This window comes from Diorhabda carinulata, chromosome 4, assembly GCF_026250575.1.
Source record: "Diorhabda carinulata isolate Delta chromosome 4, icDioCari1.1, whole genome shotgun sequence".
NCBI lineage: Eukaryota > Metazoa > Arthropoda > Insecta > Coleoptera > Chrysomelidae > Diorhabda > Diorhabda carinulata.
This window is the reverse complement of record NC_079463.1, coordinates 29,203,950-29,227,415: the sequence shown is the minus strand read 5'-3', so window position 1 is coordinate 29,227,415 and position 23,466 is coordinate 29,203,950. Positions and strand designations below refer to the sequence as shown.

Below are 23,466 nucleotides of genomic sequence, written 5' to 3'. Positions count from 1 at the left end.
GAGGAGAGAGAGAACGATATACTATTTGTTTCACATAGTCGGAACATCTCCCACTTATAGAAACTATCCATAAAGGAGTATTATATATATATATATATATATATATATATATATATATATATATATATATATATATATATATATATATATATATATATATATTGGTTGCACTAGTTCTCTCATTTTCACATTTACTTAATATTTATCACTTTTATCATTAATTAAATTCAACACACTTTAAAACTTTAATTAGATAGAGTCAACTTTAGTAAACAAGCTCAGCAATTCCATGACGTTTTGGGCCAAGCTTTGTGATTGGTTGGCTTGGAGAATGTGAACTTTACTTTATGGCAGCTGATAAATAATGGGAGTTATGAATGAAGCTGCTATTTTCTACATATTTTTTAAAGCTAATAATGTGAGTTTTCTACCAAACCATAGGTACTGTCCGCTTCGCGTTTAAATTACGCATACCGTGATGTGCATATCTAGATAAGTTCAAAAATTGGAGAATGTGAGTCTCAATTATTAAGATTTTATGTTATGTCTACCCTTATATATGAGAATATTGTTCTTTATCTATGTATTTTTAGGAGAAAAATCAAAAATAATCGTTGTTTACGTCTGTATTTATTTTTCTTTCATATATAATTCAAATTAAAATCGGGAACTGTCTTGTTACTACGCCACTGTTTCTCATAACCAAAAAAAGGGATTTATTTACATAAATAATTACTAATAAGGCAATCAAGTGATCTTTGAATATGACATTTATCTAGTATCTATAACCTTAAACTTTAAAATGGAGTTGAAGAAGTTGGATTCAAATGTGATAAATCAAACTCGGAGTTCTTTTTTAATAAATAATTATTGTCAAGGAGTTGTTGAATTAGTAAGTACTTTTATTTTATGAATCACAAAGTTATTACATATATTTTTATTGTAATCCTTAAATGTTTTTTAGAAAAAAAACCCTTTTACTAGGGATTCATTTACATTAGTTTACCATTAAATTTGAAGTTCAATTGTACAAATTAAAGTGTGTTAATGAATTAACGATATTTATTTATAAAGAAAAATATTATAGTAATAGATTCAAATGAAATTTTGCATTAATAATCTATTATTTAAGAGCATATAACGAGAGCTAATATTCACAATTATTGAGGTTGTACTTTATATACTAATGAATATATTGAATAGAAATTAAAAAAAATATATATTTTCTTAAAAGAAAATCGTTCACTTTTTGCCACAAATCTCAGAACATAAGATTAAAAATGTTACCTATTAGGATGTTACTGGAACATGAAGAGAAGTTTTAATACTTTTGTTTACAAACATTAACAAAATAGAAAATTTGACTATTATTTTGATTTTATTTAGACATCAGGAGTTTTCTGTGTCTTTTAGTGAAAATTTAAATTGCAAGTGATGTGGATTATAAAGATAATCATTTTTTGATTTGAGTTTAATCGTATGACACAATTATTTTCTATAGGTTAGGTTTATTCAAAACACCATATATGTAATACTCCTATATGGACAGTTGGTATGGGAAAAAACGTCCATACGTTATGGTGCCGACAATATTCATTTTCTCTCTCGTTCGAGACACTTTATGTATACTGCGCATGCTTGAGAATGCGCTGAACTGAGCTGGAACCTCTGAGCATAGAGAAATCGTCATTCTGTTTTTTTTAGTCGGAACAGCTTCCACTTATAGAAACTGTCTATATGGAAGTATTACATATATGCAAAACACTCGAATATCTTTATTAATCGATTTAAATTTATGCTTCTATATAATTGAAGTCATTTAGTACAGTCGTTTGGAAAACTTAGACTGTGGATTCCTTCTACTGAAAAAAATTATGTTTCACTGACTTCAAATAAGAAACTAAATTTTCAAAGCTGTATGTTTACTTTAACTTGCATGTGGTATGGGCCCTAAAGATAATCATTTTTTGAATTGAGTTTAATCGTATGATACAATTATTTTCTATAGGTTAGGTTTCAAAATACTCAAATATCTTTATTAAACTATTTATATTTCTATATAATTGAAGTCATTTAGTACAGTCGTTGAGCAAACTTTATTTGACTGTGGATAACTTCTACCAAAAAAAAAAATTATATGTTTCACTGACTTGACTTCGAATAAGAAACTAAATTTTCAAAACTGTATGTTTACATTGATTTGATAAAAACTTTGCAGTTACTGCTTGTTTAAATAGAACCAAACCTATTTATTGTCTTTTAATCTTATTCTAATAAAATTTTGCGATTTTAAAGTAGTGTCTTAACAAATTTAAATAAAAAATATAATAATTCTAATAATACAACGAAATTTTCTTTAAATAATCCAAACTGTCAACTGTTAGAAGTTCTTAAATTTTCAATTTTTTTTTAATATTAAACATTTATCTAATGACAGATTATTTTATTAGAATTTTACAAAATATATTTATTTCAAACTTCAATTTTTATAGCTAAATTTTCAATTTAATCTTGAACGTAGACATATAAAAGTCTCATATTTTCTTATGCAATAATATTAATACTACTTTCAATCTAATTTCAACCAGTAGCAAATTGCTAAAACTATGGAAAACTAAACATGAATGGATTTTAAAAAAATCAACTATCTGCTGGATATGCTTGCTAGGAAAAAGTAATTCAATACAATATATCAAGGGAAGAAGTTGTTATGTTTTTGAAAAACTGTTTATTTAATTCACCTGTTTACTCGTCTTAATAGAATATTCAAGGTCGTTTATAGTAATTCTTCAAGGTTGGAGCCAAAATATTTTCAGAAAAACATTTTTATTTTACAACACACAATTTTTTAAAATGCATAAAACATAAAATAAAAAGAATATTGATAGAAGGTAGTATGTAAAAATACGGAGATATTCCAAGATAATAAACTCTGTCAGATAAGATTCATCTTATACAAAAGTTCTACAATTAGTACAGGCAAATTAGGCGATTTTGAGCTAAAACCTTAAATTAAATTGGGCGGTTTTGATTTTCTAGATTCTGGGAGGTTTTGGGATACTGAATAAATCTAGAAACTCTTAACGAAATTACGAGCACGGATTTTCAAAATTTTGGGACTTGAATATCAAAAAAATTTTGAAATGCGAATAACTCGAAAACTATGAGAAATTCAAAAAAACTGCCGTAACAAAAAAGTAGAGTTCTAAAAAAAGTATCCACGTGTTTGTTCCTAACATCAAAATTTTCATCTTGAAATGGGTTTATACACTCAAAAACATTTTGAATCGCGAATAACTCGAAAACTACGTAGAATTCGAAAGAAAGTACTCAAACAAAAAATGTATAGCACAAAATTCTCTACAGATTGGTCTTCAAGCATTTTTTCCTAATTTAAAAATTTTCACCGAAAAATGGGTTCATGTATTCAAGTATAGTTTTTTTTCGAATTCCTCTTAGCTTTCGAGTTATTTGCGTTCCAAAATTTCGAAAGAGTTAAGAGTTGCTAGGCCTATTCAGTAACCGAAAACCTCTGAGAATCTAGAAAATCAGAAGCGCCCAATTTAATTTCGGGTTTGAATAAAAAATATGGAATGGAATAAAAAAATAAAATAAGTTTGATACAAAACGAATTGAATGATGAAGGTTAAGTTTTTTTATAGTTTTGATTTTGTATTACTAAAAAATCTAATACTAAAATCACGGTCACAATAGGAACGCAGAAAATACTTGTTGTAAATAATCTTTAATACAATGGTTGTTTGAATAATAAACATTTCGAGGCTCATTTTGAATTCATTAAATTGAAGTTTGTTATAACAAATAAAAAACATATGATTCTTCAGTAACCGTACAGCCTAGCTGTAACATCACTCAATAAGTCGTGTGACTGACACACAGATGGCGCTGCCATTGTCAAGTCCATATGGCGTTTACGAAGTACCAACTTTCAAAAGACTATGTGTAAAATTTTATGATATTTCGATTAGTTAGGAAAAATTCACAGCCATTTAAGTGAAGCTACTTTTGTTATATTCAAAACAATCTCGTGTGTTAATTTATCATTGCTTCTTTATGAAAAAAAATTCGATACAAGTTCAGCAATGGCTACAAAAATGTTATCCGGACTCCATCGAAAAGAACCATTTGTTATTGGTTTGTTGATTTTAAACGTGGTCGTACAGACACCGATGATGGTGAACGTTCTGGTCGTCTAATTGAAGTGTTTACACCGGAAAACATCCAAAAAATCCAAAATTGGTTGTATCTAATCGTAAATTGAAATTGGGTGAGATGGGTAATGAATGAGACTCGTTTGCGTCTATATGTGACAATGGCAAAATACAAATCCTTCTACAAACATTGGATCATCAACTCTATCGCTCTCTTGGTCCTTTTCCTGATTCTCTACCATTGTTGCCACTAGTTCGTAATACGCACTTAAGGTGTAGAAACTTTAAGGTCCCGAATTCCACTACCGACACAATGCGAAACTATTCACAACCGAAACCCGTACGTATCCTACTGACTGCGCCAATTAAGTATCAAATCTTCGAATTTGGATTTTTGAAAATAAAATTACAATTATACTTTTATCAAGCAACGTTTTAGCAAAGAATTAATTATTAAAAGAATCACATTTATTAGTCGTTAGCTGTTACGTCAAACGTGACTCGCCATACAGACATCAGACGGAAAAAAACTCGAATTTTAGTAGCTGAGTGATTTTTTTTCCTCGGCGGATGGCTGATATTTTAGTGAATCTCTCAACGCATGTGCAAATATATATCCCAAGTGGAGATGCAGTAGTAGTATTTCGTATAAACTAGCGGCTAGATTGCATCCATACTTCCAACCTCGAGGATCCTTGTGGTATTCATATATTTTCTTTTTCTAGGTATTGAACAGTTTGGATGCAAAATCAACGTCTATAGCTGTAAGATTAAATCTAATTACGTTAAGGATTCAAGTCGTCGACAACGGAGAGGGGATTACAAGGGAAAATCTTGAACTAGTAGGTCTCAGATATTATACTAACAAATGCAAAAGTTTACAGGACTTGCAACAGTGCATCAGTTATTATGGATTTCGAGGAGAAGCCCTTGCGAATTTGATCGAACTCTCAAAAGCCGTTCATATAACTTCAAGACATAAAAATTCCTCAAACACTTATACAAAAATTATGACTAAAAATGAATGTACTGCAATAAAAAGTGTTATTAAGGAGAGACCTAGTATCGGAACTACAGTCACAGTAGACGGATTATTCCAAAATTATCCCGTAAGGAAAAATCGAATCATTAATGAATTGGAACTGGAAGAAATTGTTAAACAAATTAAAGGTCTCGTTATAATGCACCACGACATCAATTTTTCCGTTAGAAACGACGTAAATGGTGAATTGATACTAACTAGTAGTAAAACTGACAACATTGTATCGGCTTTTAAACACCTACATCCTGATATTAAAGAGATTGGCACTGTAATGAAAATAACCAAAGGAAAAATAAAAATAAAATCGATGTTATTCAAAAGTTTTTCCCAAAATAAAAGAGTGCAATATATCTTCGTCAATAAGAGACCAGTAATTTCTTCGAAAATAAATAAATGTGTACATAAACTGTTTCAACAACATAGTAAACTTAAAAAGAGTGAACAGTCTTTTCCCGTTTATGTATTGAACATCAAATGTCCGTACACCGAAGTTAATATTTCGTGTAATGCCACCAAAACGATAGTGGAATTCAAAAATTGCGAAAAATTGGAATATTACATTAAAAAATTGATTAATTCATTTTTTGGTAACAGCAAGAGTCCGTTAAAACAAATTCAACAACATACCGTCGAAGAAAAACGAAAATCCGAATGCGGCATATCGCAAATACAGGGATTAGTAAGAGCATTTGGTTATAAAAGAAAACATATCGAATCAGATGACGTACAACCGCAGAAAATACCTAAAAATATCGAAACTAACCAAGAAGAAGAATACGATATAATTGAATCAACCCCGTTCGTTAAAAAAAATAATTTCAATTTTAAACAACCCCTTCCGATAACTATAGCACCTAAAGAAATTAAATCTAATCGAAGCGATAAATCCATTTCCATATTCACCAACGACGAAAACAAAGGAAAACATTTGATAATGAACATGTTTTTAAAATCAACTCAAGTGTATAAAAGCGAAGAAGATATAAGAGATTTAAGTCAGGACAGTCAGGAAACTATATACGAAGAAGAATCGAATATTTTAATGAAAAATAACGTCGAAACTATGTTTGACGGTGAAAAAAAAGCCATGTCGATGTCCGTTAACGTTAAAAGTACCACGAAAATAAGACAATCTAAAAAAAACGTACTTTCTAAATGTCTACAAACGAGTTTTAACAAGAACGTGACTTCTAAAGCTCTACAAACTACTCTTAACGAAGAACATCATTATAATTGTCGTTTAAATGATAATTATACTTTAGTTCTATCAAACGAAGCGTCACCACAATTCAAATTTTTATCCAAAGAACCACAATTAATGGATAATTTCAAATTCGACTTGATGGAAATGTGCAGGTGTACTTGTCGCGAAAAAATGTTCGATTTCAGTAAATTACATACCGAAAAGTTATTTGCCCAACCTAAAAATGGTGAAACTAGTTGTTTTTGGAGTATAAAAAAGAGACCTAAATTTATTTCTTATCATAAATGGTCGAAAACAAGTCCTTATTTCAATCTGAATCACGATCAACCAAAATCGAATTATGATGGTCCTTTTTTTGACGATTTATATCGCCAGCAAATCAAAAAACAACCTCAAATAATTGGAGAAGTGAATACTACAATTGAATCTTATAAATGTTTCAAACCCCACTATAAGAGTACTCAAAATAATTCGCATCAACTTTGTACATTAGAAAATAATTTACATCACCCACGTATACAAGAAAATATTTTACATCATAAACATACACAAGAAAATATTTCGTATCACCCCCGTATACACGAAGATAAATTTCATCACCCCCGTATAAAAAAAAATAAATTGCATCACTTCCGTTTTAAAGAAAATAATTTTCATCGATCCCGTACACTAGAAAATAACTCGCATCAGCCCCGTACAGAAGGAAAGAAGTTGCATCAACCCCGTAGACAAGAAAATAATTTGAATCACCCACATAAACGAGAAATTGATATTTTTCACCGTTGTGCACAAGAAAATCAATTTAAACACCATCGAATACAAGAAAATAATTTGCGTCACCCCCGTCTACAAGAAAATAATTTGAATTACCCACGTATACAAGAAATAAATATTCATCACTCTCGCACACAAGAAAATCAATTTCATCACCCTCGTACACAAGAAAATAATTTGCTTAACCCCCGTATACAAAAAAATAATTTGTATCAACTCCGTACACAAGAAAATAATTTCCATCCACCCCGTACACTAAATAATAATTTGTATCATACACGTATACAAAAGAATCATTTGTGTCAACCCTGTATGCACGAAAATAATTTGCGAAACCCCCGTAGACACGACAATAAATATCATCAATCACAGATACAAAAAAATAATTTGTATCACCCCCGTATACAAGAAAATGATTTGCATCAACCATGTCTACAACAAAATAATTTGCATCACCCCGGTATGCAAGAAGATAATTTGCACGAGTCACTTACTCAAGATAACAATTTGCATCAACACTGTACGCAAGACAATAATTTGATTAAACCCCGTACAAAAGACAATAATTTGCATCAGCCACTTAAGCAAGAAAATGATTTGCGTCAGCAATTTACAAAAGAAGATAATTTGTATGACTCCTGTAAACAAAAAGATAATTTGCTCCACCCACGTACTCAAGCTAATAATTTACATCACCACAATACACAAGAAAATAATTTACAATACCCTCGTACGCAAGAAAATAATTTTACAGTTTCCAAATCGAAAAATTTAACTGAATCATTAGGACTCACCAATTTAACCCCATGCGGTTCACCCTCGAAAAATATAAATATTGTTGAAGATGCAGAATGTAAGGAAAACGAAAACGCAATTGAAGAAGATATGGAGAAAAATAATTCGGAATTAGTTATAACTTTAACGGACAAAGAGAAATTGTGTATGTTAGAAAAAGATTTGGCAGAGGAAAAAAGTATTTTGATGAAAGAATTTTTAGAGTGGAATAGTCAGTTTACACAAAACGAATCTCTCGAAAATGATGAAGGAGATTGGATAAAACGAACATGTTTTGGTAGGAGGTGTTACCTAAATAAACAAACAGGTATTTATTAAAGGTATTACACTATAAAAATTGACGCGCGTCTTAGATTGTTATCAAACTTTGAAAGCAGTATAAAATAAAATTGAAATTATTGAGGTTATGTTGACGTGCAGCAATTTTTCTGATACTAAGACTATGAATAAATAGTTTCACAACGTTAAATTTAATGTTTGACCATAGATCAACCAAATCTTATGTTGACCCTGGCTTAGAACATCAAATGAGGTTACGTCATATATGTATTACTCCTATATGGACAGTTGATAAGGGAAAAACGTCTCTACGTTACGGTACCGACAATATTCATTTTCTCTCTCGTTCGAGACACTTTATCTATACTACGCATGCTTGAGAATGCGCAGAACCGAGCTGGAACCTCGGAGGATAGAGAAAGTATCATTCTGTCTGCCTCAGTCAAATAGTCAGGAGCGTAGAGCTTTAAATTGCTGGGGAGAAACAGTAAAATATACCGCCTCTGTCAATAGATAATTAATCAATAATTGCTTAATTCAAATCTTTTCTTAAATAGTAAAAATACTGAACACAATTTTTATACTACCACTACACCAACACTCACGATTACACTTTCGATCGAAGCGCGCGTCAGACAATGAGAGACCATCTCGAATTCTTTAATACATTTAAAAAAAAATAAATATTTAGGTAGAAAAGTATTATTTCTGCTGGAAAAAGATCTATTAGATCAGAGGCCTGATCTAATAGACCTGGTCACAACGGGTCAGCGCCATCTGCCACAGTACACAGGAAACTATCGATTTATTAAAACATCGATTCGCAAAGAAAGCTGTACCATCGAGTTTTTTTTGGTCTGTATATATAAATCACAACCAATGAGAACTAGGTAAGATCAAGATCGATAATCTGGAAATGATTTTATACAAAAAGCTTTTCCGACACAAACACGCTGCAATTATTGCTAGTAAAACATTCCAACTAAGGAAGACTGAATGACAACGATTTCTCTATCCTCCGAGGCTACAGCTCGGTTCTGCGCATTTTCAAGCATGCGCAGTATAGATAAATATTGTCGACGCCGTGACGTATGGACGTTTTTTTACGTACCAACTGTCCATACAGGAGTATTACATATATGCTAAAAATACTATAAAATATTTACCTAGAAGTTCATTACACTTTTCACAATACAGGTAAACAGCTGATGAAAAAGGTTAAGTTGATTTGCTATAATACCTGATTTAAACGTGTGCAATGATAAGTTTTGATGCTGCATCAATTAAGATAAAGCTCACATCAAAATTGAACCACGTGACCTCATTTGACGCTCTAAGTCAACGTCGAGCGATACCATGAAATTACATATTGAAAATTTATCCTTTTTTTTAAGGTTTTATAACATATTCTAATCCAAAAATAAATGAACAATTATTTGTATTAAGTGAACGATACGAATTTTTACCAAAAGGTATGTCTCCAATTTTGAAAGAAATAAAACCGGTAGACAAATCTTTAAGTCAAAATGGAAAAGAAACTTTATCGGACTATATTATGGAAGTATACAAAAATGAGCTTTTATATACCAAATGGCAACATTATCTAAAAGATATGGGTAAGTAAAGTTTTATTACGTAATATTGTTATAAACAATTCGCTGTTTATATGAAAGTTGTTAACTAGTTTTTTCTTGTTGCGTTGTTTATCAAATAGATGGCGTTAGAATTGTATTTTGGGAGTATTCACTGATATATTGATAGTGACCGTAAGTGGAAGCGTGGCCCATAAAGTGAGACAACTGATGACTACTTCTATCTCGTTCTTTTTATTTACAGCGTTGTGGCAAGTGAGGAAGGGTAAGACACCTTCCGCAGCTTGAAATATACTTATTGTATTGAATTTTGTTTACGCATGTTCCATTCACGATCATGCGCATTAGACTCAACGTATTATAAATGTAACCGACGCATATATATCTACACCGTAATGGTTATTTGTTTTAACCATATCAACGCCACCTATATATATAATCTTTAACTATTAATTTGGTATGAGTATAGGCATGCGTAATTCACATACTTTCTGTATTGTGCCAACTTTAAAAAGAAGAGGATTTAAGGCAGAGCTATCTTTGTTTCTCTGTGCGGTGATTGGTGAAATGAGATAAGAAAGTAGCGAAATAGGTGGAAGGAATTACTATACAAGAAGGAATATTTGAGTGAGATAACTGTACTGTAATTTTCTTTCTATCTCGTTCTAATAGACCAATTTCATCAAATGCACAGTCTAGTATTATGTCTATGCGTCACAAACATATATGTAATACTCCTATATGGACAGTTGGTATGGGAAAAAATTTCCGTACGTCACGGTGCAGACAATATTTATTTTCTGTCTCGTTCGAGACACTTTATCTATACTGCGCATGCTTGAGAATGGAAGTCCACCTGGAATTCTTGTTTTTTGCTCATTCCATAAATGTTCTATCGGATTTAGGTCAGGATTGTATACTGGCCACTTCATAACCTGAAAAGCGTTTTCAGTACAAGTACAGTACAACATAGATTGCTAAAATTTTCTCGATATATCTATCAGCCGTTAAATATCTTCTTCCGTGAACACAATGAAGATAGGGTCGGTTCGTGCTCCTATGGAAACTGCACTCCAGATTATGCAGGAACCACCTTCATCAGCACTTCGCTCTTGAAAGCAGCAATCTGCAAATCGCTCTCCTGGTCTTCGGTCGCTACCATGAGGGTATATTCTGGTCTAACTCATCTGAGAACAGAACAGATTTCTATTGTTTCCACGCCGAATTCAGATGATCCTGTTTATATTTAATATAATTGCAGATTCTAATACATTCTTCGAAAATTTATACAAGTTGAAATTGTATGAAAACTGTATCCCGAACATCGTTGATACGAAAAAATGTGACGAAAACGGAATAAATTTTACAAGGGATCTATTCACAGATATACAAATTATAGGACAATTGGACAAAAAATTTATTATTGCGAATAATGAAAATATGATAATTGTATTTGATCAGCATGCCGTTCACGAACGAATACGCCTGGAACGTTTATCAAAAAGTTAGTTACATATTTTTCTCTAGATAAAAAACTTGATTATATTTCTTTTTTAGTTTATAAAAATGCCAAAGCCCTTTGTGAAGAACCGGTGCTTTTATTTTTACCCCAGAACGATATTTCTTTGTTAAAACGGTGTGAAACATATTTAAATTATGTCGGTATATCTTTGGATTGTTTATCAAATTGTGTTCGTGTGATCGAAATACCTCTTTGCGTTTACATCAAATATCAACAGGTAACGTAGCATTTATGAATGAAATTCGAAAATCGTCACAACAGAAATTATTTATTCACTTCTAAGTCCACTGATTTTTTCTTGAATTTCGAGGGCTTGACTGGTAGATTTTCTTGATTATTTTCAAATAATTGAAGCTAAATATAAACCACATGAATTCGCAGCAATTACTAATTCTGGTCTGTGTGAATATTGCAGTTAATGATTTCTACTTTGTGAGCGGTATAAACAATGTTAATGATCGGTTCCTTGGTGGTTTTAACAATCCTACAAATAAGTTATTAGTCTAATTATTATCATATCTTTTGGAATATCACCAAATAATATTTCGTGGACGTTTGAAATACATACTAAAGTATAATATATTTTCTTTTCTCCATTCAATTAAAACCACTTTTCTTTGAAACTCTACCTAGCGTCGTGACCCAGAACCTTTCTGTAATAAAGAAATATTTTATAAGAAACGGTGTTCAAAGGAGGAGGAAAGAAATGCTCAGGCAGTGCCTTCCTATGATACATTAAACATTTCTTCGAAAAGTTACGACAAGATACAAAAAGTTTTTGGATACAAGCATAAACCACCTTCTCTGGCTACATCAGAAATTAACCGTTCTGTTGATAAAACCCTTACTTGGTACGTTTGGAGCACTATCTAGTGGCTATAACAGTGTCATGACCAGAGGCCTCTCTATAGTGTAGAAAAGTGTTCTTGTAAGACAGAAGAAATGGAAAGAGAAGTGCTCTGACAGTACCAGCTGGATCCAAAAAGTATTTGAGTACCAATAAAAACAATGTAGTGTAAAAACATATTTCTATGAGAAATAAACTAAAAGAGGAGAACTCTGACTGTACCAGCTGGATCCAAAAAGTATTTAGGTACCAGCAAAAACAAATTACATCTCTTCTCTGACTTCCTTATGGTGTTCTGCTGCCTCAAAAAGCACCTGATAAGATTGGGTCCAGCAGAAACTAATTCCTCTGTAGATAAGAGGTCTTCTTGATATGTTTGGAGCAATATCTAGTTATTATTCCAGTGACAAGGTCCAGAGTCTTTCTGCAGTGTAGAAAAAGGTCCTTATAAGAAAGAAAATAAAGGAGGAGTAGTCTTATAGTACCCGATGGATTAAAAAAGTATTTAGGTACCAGCAAAAACAAATTACATCTCTTCTCTGACTTCCTTATGGTGTTCTGCTGCCTCAAAACGCTCCTGATAAGATTAGGTCCAGAAGAAACTAACTATTCTGTGGATAATACGTCTTTTTGGTACGTTTTGAGCAATATCTAGTTGTTATTACAGTACCAAGGCTCATAGCCTTTCTGTAGTGTAAGAAAATGTTCCTCTGATAAAGAAACTATGAAGAGGAGTACTCTGACAGTACCCACTGGATACACAAACTATTTGGGTATACGCAAAAACAATCTGCACCTCTTCTCTGGCACTATCCGCTGGTTCCAAAGATATTGTGCTTTTGTTATTCACAAACTTTTGTCTACAAATTGTTACCAATTTTTATACTATAAAGCATTTTCTCTTTCTCTACTTGTGTATAAGCAAAAACAAGTTATACCCCTTCACTGGCTTCTCTTTGATGCACTGCTACCTAAAAAGCACCTAATTAGATTAGGTCCAGAAGCAGAAGAATTTTTTGTGTGGATAAAACTTGTTCTTGGTACGTTGGAAGCACTATCTAGTGGCTAGTACGTTCAAAAAGTATTTGGGTATAAGCAAAACCAACCAAGGAGCATCTGATGATGTGTGTTAATGAAGTGAAAAGGATGAAACCGTTTAAATTATGTTACAAAGTCGAATCAAACAAATTCTGATACTTTTTTTAGGAATCCGTAGAATCACTCAATAATTTTATCAAGATCATGATAAACGAAGTACTTGAACTTTTGAAATCAACTAGAGTTGCTACTTTGAAAATTTTACCTAGGGTAGTACAAAATATTGTGAATTTGGAAGCTTGTAGAGGTAAACGTTATTGAGTAATATGTATATTTAAAACAGAGTTTAGATAAATTTATTTTTATTACAACAACTGATTGGAACATTAAGGTCTGGTTCTGGAACGGAAGTGACGTTCACGGGCTACGTCGTAGTATCCTTTTCGCCGCGCCTAACCGCAGACGATAACAACAACATCAAAGTATCGAAATAGTGAGGTAAGGTGATAACGACAAAATTGAAATACGGGGTGTGTTAAAAAAGTGGCGATAACAACCTTACAAAACATGTACGTCATACCCCGCCTTTTTTAACACACCCCGTATTTCAATTTTGCTGTTATCGCCTTAACATACTTTTTCACCTTTTTTTAAGCACCCTGTATTTCGATACTTTGATGTTGCGGTTAGACGTGACGATAAGGATACTATAACATAGCCCGTGAACGTCACATCCTTTCTAGAACCAGCCTAAAGCATTTACTTCTATTTTCCTATTTTGAGTCAGTAAGGATACTACAGAAGTTTCTATATAACAAGATGAAGGCCAAAATTATGCCTTTAACACCCAAAAAAGAAAATATATATTAGAATAAAATTTTTGGGATTTAATGTCATGATGTATTTAACTTGATGACATTGTACGTTTTGCTCAGAAAAATTTTTATTTGAATTATGATTGTTTCAAGAAATTCGAGCTTTTAACCACTTCACCTGCCCTCTCTCGTTTTATTTTCAAAAACGCTGAATAATGGATTGAAGTGTTTTCACAGCTAGATACCGTTTAATTCAAAAAATATCAAAATTGAACTCTCCTAATTAAAAAAAAAAGTTTATACTAACTATAACGCAAATATGGTTTCCTTTATTTAAAAAATTGTCATTTTTAAAGGAGCTATCAAGTTTGGAGATTATTTAAACAAACAAAAATGTACAGACCTATTACAGAAGCTATCATTAACCGAACTACCATTCCAGTGTGCACACGGAAGGCCTACTGTAACACCCCTAATAAGACTTGAATCAAATTCCAAAAGAAATAAGGTGAGTGATATTTTTTATGATACTATGATTGTACTTCCAGGTATAACAAACAGCATAGAGAAAAAATTTTCATTATTAATATTAGTGAGTTCCAAAATTCAACTATCCCACAGAATAATAAACATAACTAAAAAACCTTCGAATAAGGAAAAATATGTGTATTTCTCGATATACAACAGGCTTTCGACAGAGTTTGGCATACTGGTCTCTTCTACAAACTGAAATTACTACTATACTTTATTTTGAAGTATTATCTTACCTACCAGTTGTTTTAAGTCGGAATTTAGCATACCAATTACCATACAGTACAATCTGGACTACCTAAGGGTAGCTTTCTCGATCCATTACTGTATCTAATATTCGCAGCAGACGTTCCAACCACAGATGATACCACTTTTACAGCAATATTTGCCGAATCATGGCAAGCTGCAGAAAAAGTATGAAATAATTTAAATTTCTTGTACAACTGGCACGGGTGGAAAATCAACATCTATGCAAGTAAATCAGTGTAAATAATATTTACAACAAGAAAATCTGATAGTCGGTAAATTTCTTCTTCTCATTTTTCATTTAGGGTCCTATAAGGCGTTGGAAATATATTTACCATTTCCTCCAAATTTTCTTGTTCTGTGCCAGTATCATCATTTGATTTATTATCTGTTGTAGTATCGGATTTAGGGAGGGTATAGGAGGCACCGAAACCCTAGGCCCCGAGCAGGTAAGGCCCCCGCAAAATTTGATCATTTATCTTGAAAGTAATATTGAATCCGTATGAAAACTTGCATTTTTTCCATAAATTGTTTGAAAATTTAAATGAAATGTACGGTATTTAAAATCCAATGGATAGTGACTGAATTAATGTAATTTAATCTACACTAAACTAAAAACTAAATCGAAAAACATTTAATATAGTTTAAGAAATAAAAGTTTTATATTTTCACTAAAAATTCATATTTAATTTAATTACATTTTAAAAATTTCGAGCTGATTTTGATTTCCTTAAGTTGGCCTCGGGTCTATTTTAACCCCAGGCCCCACTACTTCCTAATCCAACGCTGGTCTGTTGCATTTGCTCGTTCCATGTCTCTCTCCTCGGTATCCCCTTCTTACTATGGGGCCGTCCATAAATCTCGTGATGGGTTTTGAAGCATTTTTGAACCTCCTACCCCCTCACTTGATTGAGCAGGATTTTTTTGTATCACGTGATATTTGATGTTTTATAATTATTAAAAGAATAACACATAATTAAACCTCAAAACGTTTTCTTAACGATAATGATAAAGAATAATGAATTCTTTAGAATGAAGTTCTTTATTATTACATACTAAGTAAATAAATATTGAATTTATTTTTATTTCATATATGACACACTGATATAGTTTTCAAGTATTCACAGTAGATTAAATCAGTGATAGAAGAATGCAAAAATAGAAGGAAGAACTAAAACGTTTTTATTACGAAACTTCCGTCTATTTTTAAGCACGTCGACTATATACACTGCCCGATGACAACTGGTATATAAAAGAGTTGAACATCGATAACCAGTGCACTAGACGTGCAAGTTTCAGCCTACACGGAACTCGACTCGCAGTGGACAGACTTACCGTTTCTTGGTTTTCGTATGCGGACGCTATGGTTCTTGCTTACCATTTTCGTCCTTTACTCTATCTTATCCATCCTTACTAATTACCCAAACAAGTTTAAGATTCTTTTATTTATTTTTTCTTTCCTTTTTCACTTCTATATGTCAATGTTGAAATTGTTATTGTATTGTATACGTTCAGTTTTACACTCTTTGATATCTTCTTCTTATTGAACACCGTTTTATTCAATATATGTTTGTGACTTTTCCTTATTCAGTTTGTAATATAGGCTATGAATACTAACAGGAGTCCTATAAGGGCACTGTCGCCTCAACAAACACCTGAAAATGCAGATAATGTGACGTGCAGATTTTGTTGCACATAACACGAAACCTCTACCTCCATTATTTCGAAGTGTGAGACACTACGGAACTCCTGAGTACTACACTTGGGAGCGCCTGAAATAGAAGAAATCTCTAGCAATCACAGCCATCCCACATTCGAGATTTTTTAAAAGGAGTGTGATTAACGTATCAGCTGTAAACACTGGGTTCTCAGCATCGCAGCAAGAAAGAGGGACACCATAGATCCTTTGGGTCGCAGTGTATATCATACTCCAAAATCCATACATACAAGCTCCGCTTCTATTTTGCCGTACTGTTCCAAGGTATTCAAAAGTTGTGACTTGTTCTTCTTTTGCCATGAGTCTAACTTTGTTTCCATTTTGCAGTTTTTCTATCCCTTCTATCCAAATTATTGTTAGTACTTTCATCTTTCTGTGATTTTATGCCATAATTACAATGTCGTGTGCATATAGTGAGCCTTGTAAGTTTATTGAGATCATGTTTGTTTACATCATACATAGTATTTCATCCATTGTTAGTAACGCAGAACCCCTTCTCTGTGAATACGAGGCAGTCTATCGATAAAGGTTACGGTACTAACATTTACGGTTTTTAAAACCAGAAGTGGTAAACTGACTTACTGACTGGTAAACGGTCTGGGGTAGAATAGATCAATAAACCCAAGTGTTAGCGAGGCCTTTAGACACTAGCTCATCTAATCTAATATAAATTTTATTAATCTACTGCTTTTATGTTTCAGATCAAACCCATAAATTTCCGGAGCTTACAAAATTTGTTGAAAAATAATAGTTAATTAACTATATTCCAATAATTTTTAATTAAAGGTGATTTGTCTCAATGAAAAATCTTCAATTGAATAATCAATTTATCATAGTTCCATAAGTATACCCTGATTATTAAAGGGGATTTTTCAAGCAATTAGTCGCCCTCAATTGAAAGTTGTTGGTATATAGTTAATAATAAACATAAAAAAATAAAATAAAATAAAAGTTTAATAATTTCAATCGATATACAAATTAAGTTGAAATAAAATTTCTTTAGATTTTATTAACATGCTGTAACACTTCTTGCTATTGATTTATATCAAAATTGTTCAAATCTATATAATAATTTCATTATTAAAATATAAAGATATATAATATGTAATATTATAACAAGTTTCTCAAAAGAGACTCCTTTAAACATTGGAGCCATCCCTGCTACATTAAAGTATAAAAAAAATAAATATTTTGTCAAACAAGATTTAATTATCCTTAATGACATGAAAAGATTAACCGATACTGGATTCAATAATTTTTAGAGTTACAACGCAATTAAGGTATTGATTCATGACATAAGGATGACCACAAATACATAATATATATTATAAACACACTGTATATAACACTAATACGATCTAGTTCTTCGAGCCTTCCATAGATCGCTGGTTTGTACCCGGCTCGAAAGACTAGATGCTGTAATTAATGTTTTGATGTGGTGGTAGTAGACAATGTGTTCAATATAAAACATAATAAACATCAATGTTGGTATTACATAATCAACAGACTCAGAAAAAATATTGATTGTAGATTTCCAAATTGATAATTATTATTATATACTATAGATTCTATTCAAATAAAGTGCTATTGAATTTTTTTTTCGAAAATTTTAATCTTTCATGTCTTAATTTTCATTGGAATGAAAAAATTTTGGTCATCCAAAATACTTCATTAATTCTTCAGAGTCCATCCATTGAGAGGGCGAATATAAGCGTCTTGTTTTTCTGTGTTGAAGAGAAAGGTAGTTTTGTTCACATCTACTATTTTCCGCTAAAAAGAAAAAACAAATTAATCTTTCATGGAAAGAATTGTGTTACGAACTTGTCCCCTGATATGGATCGTGAAGCCAGTCCTGCTCTAAGATTTTACTAAAAGTCTTTTTGTTTGTGTACGGCAAAATGAAAATTTTCCGAAGTCGAAACTTCTAGAATGTGGTTTTTATATATAAAGCCGTAAATATAGTAGCCGTCAGGCAATAACTTGATACCATAGTGAAAACATTGTGGGATAGTGAAAAGTTAATGGTAAGTAAGATACACCGTATGTATAAATTCATACTACCAGTTTTGTGATTGAAAACTGTTTATTTAAATAAGAACATTTTAATTTACAATTTAATTGGCCTGACAAAAATTCAGTAAATCATCATAAATAACAACGGGTAAGGAATCTTTAAGAATGACCCTATTCCCTTTTGAAATAATTAAAGTTTAAATTTATTAGTCTGACAAAAAGAGCAGATTGCTTAAAACCCTTAAAGGAAACCAAACCTTTTTTTGCAAGCAATTATAAAAATGAGTCGATTGTGTTCAACGGATAATCCTGTATTATTTTGAAATAATCCCAGCTTCAATTTACTAGTCAGACGACAAGAAAAGAATCTTTAAAGGAAATCAAAACTTTCTATTTTAACCGTATTTATACAAGCAATTGTAAAGACGGGTCAATTGTGTTCTTTGGATATATATTCAAAAATGGTAGAAAGATAATTCACTTTTACAGTTATTGTCGTTGATTAGTTCCACTTTCCTTCCTTCCTTATGAATTCTTAATGGATTGCCTTCTTCTTATAGGTCCTGGTGCGTTTTTGTTTCTATAGCAATTTTTCTCCATTAAGTATTTCCAGTTTATTACATTAATTTCATAGATGCTGTAAGTTCAATTTTCCCTTCGGTCTTTCATCTATTATATCCAGTTATTTTTCTGTGTTGGCATTTTTTCGTTCCAGAATATGTGTTCATACAATTCAATTCTATTTTTTGTATCCCAGTATCCTATCAAATCCATGGTTCATGAGTGGTGATACATTAAAATTTAATTCTTTTTTGGGGTTCATTATTCATAATTCATGTTTCAAAAATTGTACACAATTTGGGTGTAATTTTTTTTCGAAAGCTATAATAATAAAGTATTTAGTAAACTTACGAGCAGTGAAACTTTTGTTAGGATTCATCCAATTTCTGGCTAATGATTTCGACATGCTACTTGATACTTGAATTTTGGGTTTAAAAAATTCCACAGTTGTAGAATCGAATAGATTTTCTAAAACACAAGAATTATTTGTTATTAGATATTTTCACAGATTTGATATTCTGGGAAACATAATTCAAATATTATTTGAAAAACAATGGACTTATACTAAAATACAAATAATTAAATCGATCATTTAAATCAGAAGTTCCCAAACTTTTTCCTCTTAAACCACTTTCAAACTACTTCCTAATTTTAATTGATATATTCACACCATATTACAAATTCATCAAAAAATCATATCTAACTATGGAAATTCAAGTACACTCCTGTTGTAAAGTTTTCCATAGATCTCTGGGGATGCACCTTGACTACTTTGGAAATCACTGATTTAAATAATAATTAATAACCGATAGTTGAATCTAATTATGGGTGAAATATAAATGAAAATAAAAGATTTTTTTGATAAAGATTTTGAGAAAAAATTATTTTATCAAATATTACAAGATCTAAGAAAAACAATACCATTTTGTATTTTTTTGTCTACAAGCCTACATTAGTAATAATTCAAATTAGTTTTAAAATCAGTTGTTTACCACTTTAGTTTATTATTTTTAGTACCTGGGTCTGAACGTTTCGTACTTTTTCTGGAAATTTCTTCAATTATCTTTGTTGTCTTGAGTGCTAAAAGGTTATATTTTTTAGACATTTCTCATTTTGAAAATATGATTTTTTTCACAATCCACTAAAAAATACTAACTCACTTAATATCCTACAAGGCACAAAATTCTGCATATATAAACATTTCTAATTCCATTAAAAATGCACTTTTAATTTATTAATTGTACAACTAAATATACAATGAATTATAAAAATTAGAAAAAAAATTATTTCAATTCAAAATTCATTTTAGTATCATTACATACATTTTTTTTTCTCGGCGCTTTTTTTAATCCTATCAGAGTGTCTCACAGACGTTCGTTTAATAGCTTTTCTTGAACTTTTCTGTGAGAGTGTTTCACCAAACCTGAAAATATAAATAAATAATTTGTCTATTTAGGAACGATAATAAGTAATAATGTGGAAATAAAAGTAAACAAATTCTCAAAATAAACATAGAGAAGCAAAATGAAACAACACATAAAACATTCAAATATATAACAAATATATTTAACCTTCTTATAGGAGATTTTTTAAAGGATCGATCCGTTTTTTGTTTTCACTTATTTCTACTACAGAATGGTACCATGTATACCATCTCATCCTCTCTTTTCTATCTCTCACTATTTCCTTTCAATTCATGGGCTTCAGTACTTTCAGGTATTCATATATTTGGATTTAGGTATTACTCCTGGTCCATTATCTACTGGTCCCCACATTATGATAAAGGTTTTGTCTCTGTAGATTTAAGTATTTCGTTAGGTCTTTTCCTTCTATCTGGTTCCTTTTTTTGAAATTCATAAGTGGTCTTTATTGGTCCTAGGATTCTTCTCAGTATTTTCCTTTCCATTATTGTTAGTTTTTCTTTGTCCTTCTGTGTTAGACTCATTACTTCAGCAGCTTAAGTATTGTTGGATTTATTATTGTCTTGTAAATTTTTATTCTAGCAGTTTTACTGAGATCCCTGTCTTTTACTTAATATTTTCATTATAATTAATTACTTGCTTCAATTATTTCATTTATTTTTATATTTTTGCCTGTATACCAATCATTTGATGTATGAGAAAACTATATTGTCCTATTTTTATTTCCATTTTATTTTCTATATCTATTTATATTTTATATTATATATTTTGCTTCATCTTGGTTAATGCTTTGTCCTCTGGTTTTTGCTTCCTTATTTACCTTCACTATTTATTTTTCTAAACAGTCTTTGTTTCTTGCCATCAACACTAGATTGTTGTCTCATTTGTGTTTCTAAGTTATTTTTATATTTCTTTCAGTTGTTGTAATTTCTGCTATTGAATTTTCTATAATCATTTATGTCGACCTAATTAATTATTTTGAAATACCAATTTTCCTTATTTCTTTTAATGTTGTCGAAAGCTTGTCAGATGCCAATGAAAAGTAAATATTATTCTATATTGTGGTAGTGGCATTTCTTTATTGTTTGTGTTAGTAATTTATTTCTTTCCTATCAGCTTTCTGTGTGTCATGTTTACTTATTAGTGATGTTAGAGTTTAATAGGTCATATTTAATAATAATATTGGTCTGTAGTTTTCACACTGTTCACACTTCTATACATATCAGTACTATTTGACATTTTTTCCAATCCTTTGAAATTGTTTCCTCCATCCATACCGCAACTAGAAATTTATTGCTACTTTTTAATAATGTTTCTCTTCCAAGTGATATATTGTTAATTTACTTATATCCTGCCTTTGCACATCAATTTTTTTATGCTTTGGCAATAATAATATGCATATGTTTGACTTCTTTAATACCACCAAAGTACCCCACGTGCATTACCAAAAGCCAATGTCCTTTGAGAAACCTATCAGGCACTTTGGCTTGAACCTTTTGTGGTCTCACAGCATGCTCAAGGGTTCCAACCACACTCAGAGTCCTGTCACTCACAGATGATATGCTCTACAGTTTCATCCTCCCCTAAGCACCAGTATTACTCTGGATCGTCTGTGATGCTCATGTTGTGGAGATGCCACCTTAGATGTCCTTGTTCAGTTAAAAATCTGGTCAATAGTCATATTGCACGCCTATTTTATTAGAGCAGTTGTTTGATAAGAGAGGCTTTTACTTGTGATATAAGTTGTGTATTTAATCAAAATTGAAACACTATTATTTCACAAACTTCAAATTTATCTATAAAATTGAGATTTTGCACACTTGCTCAATTCTGAATATTATTTTGATATTTCATTTAAAAACAACATAGTAGCATTTCATGTAAAAAATAAATAAATAATAAAATAAATAAAAATAAATGAGCTGTTATTCATGTCTAGAAAATAAGAAATACAAACCTAGAAGGTGTTAAGATAATAGATTCCTTTTCTTTTGGCTTATTTCTATTTACATATTTATCATCATTTCTATTACTTAATTTTTTACACAGTTGAATAAGTTCGTCATATTCTCCAGTTGCTTCTAAAAAATGTTTAAAATAATACATGAGATTAGAATAATTATCAATAAAAATACTTATATATTTATGGACTTTGTATAAAGAAAAATTTAACAATAGGGGAGCATTGATACGAGTACGTGATGAATTACGAGTTATTATCTGATAAATTAAGATCTATGAAAATATACCTAAATTGGCGCAAATTTCTATCAGGCCCTTTAAATCACATTCTTTGGTCAAAATATCACATTGAACTTGAGCATCGGAAACCTGCTTCTTAGGATCACTATTTATAATTTTTATTGAGCTACTAGAATTTATGGCAATAGGCATTGTTGTTTTCACAACTGTTGTGTCATTTTTAGTATTTCCTGGTATTTCTGTATCAAACTCTGATTCTGATTCGGAATCTGTAAAAGCTGGTTCTTCATCTAAGAAGAACATACTAGATGTCATTCTTCGTCTCGAAGATAAATCTACTTTTTGTGGCGTTAGAATTTTTTCATTTCGTAGAATTATCGTTTTTCCAGACATGTTATAGAAGTTGATTGTGACATATATATTTGAAACTTAACCTCACAAAACAAACCGTTGGGAAACAAAGCAAGCACAGAGCCACAGAACATACCCATGCACAGAACTATCATACTTATCATAAACCATATTACTAATTAAAAGCTGCCAAACTGGTCACTACTTACCACAGAACAATACATTGGGTATGTTGTGTGCTAATTACTATAGAATCTTGAGCTTATCAAATTCAGGATATTTATCTTCCGAAGTAATTTGTGTATAATACATCTCAGAACATACCTTAAGGTGTAAACATATTG

At 31.2% G+C, this 23,466-nt stretch overlaps 2 protein-coding genes across 3 annotated transcripts; one reads left to right on the top strand and one right to left on the bottom strand.

Annotated features, from left to right (window-relative positions):
• The first annotated feature begins 711 nt into the window (after nucleotides 1-711).
• Nucleotides 712-17,501, top strand: LOC130892955 (guanylate cyclase beta-like). 2 transcript variants are annotated; one of them, XM_057798706.1, is made up of 8 exons: nucleotides 712-892; nucleotides 4,898-8,294; nucleotides 9,661-9,882; nucleotides 11,120-11,362; nucleotides 11,416-11,597; nucleotides 13,434-13,572; nucleotides 14,437-14,588; nucleotides 17,276-17,501. In XM_057798706.1, the coding sequence occupies exons 1-8, from the start codon at nucleotides 803-805 to the stop codon at nucleotides 17,327-17,329; spliced, it is 4,479 nt and encodes a 1,492-aa protein (XP_057654689.1). In that variant the 5' UTR covers nucleotides 712-802; the 3' UTR covers nucleotides 17,330-17,501. The 2 variants fall into 2 exon arrangements, with proteins under 2 accessions (XP_057654689.1, XP_057654690.1); XM_057798707.1 differs by lacking the exon at nucleotides 17,276-17,501 and having other exon boundaries at nucleotides 789-892; nucleotides 14,523-14,572.
• A 4-nt stretch (nucleotides 17,502-17,505) lies between these two features.
• LOC130892957 (uncharacterized) lies at nucleotides 17,506-23,218 on the bottom strand. The gene is made up of 6 exons (XM_057798708.1): nucleotides 22,819-23,218; nucleotides 22,527-22,650; nucleotides 20,471-20,571; nucleotides 20,166-20,228; nucleotides 19,500-19,616; nucleotides 17,506-18,344 (listed from the first exon to the last, which is right to left on the bottom strand). Exons 1-6 carry the CDS (start codon nucleotides 23,162-23,164, stop codon nucleotides 18,229-18,231), a joined length of 867 nt encoding a protein of 288 aa, XP_057654691.1. The 5' UTR covers nucleotides 23,165-23,218; the 3' UTR covers nucleotides 17,506-18,228.
• Nucleotides 23,219-23,466: the final 248 nt, after the last annotated feature.

Bases quoted from the DNA above. Each gene is read 5' to 3' on its own strand.
- LOC130892955 (XM_057798706.1), top strand. From the start codon at position 803: ATGGAGTTGAAGAAGTTGGATTCAAATGTGATAAATCAAACTCGGAGT. The intron at 11,363-11,415 runs GTTAGTTACATA...TTTCTTTTTTAG, and splicing joins CCTGGAACGTTTATCAAAAA to TTTATAAAAATGCCAAAGCC. The intron at 11,598-13,433 runs GTAACGTAGCAT...TACTTTTTTTAG, and splicing joins TTTACATCAAATATCAACAG to GAATCCGTAGAATCACTCAA.
- LOC130892957 (XM_057798708.1), bottom strand. From the start codon at position 23,164: ATGTCTGGAAAAACGATAATTCTACGAAATGAAAAAATTCTAACGCCA. The intron at 20,572-22,526 runs GTTTGTATTTCT...TTATATTTTCAG, and splicing joins ATTATCTTAACACCTTCTAG to GTTTGGTGAAACACTCTCAC. The intron at 20,229-20,470 runs GTATGTAATGAT...ATAACCTTTTAG, and splicing joins AAGCGCCGAGAAAAAAAAAT to CACTCAAGACAACAAAGATA.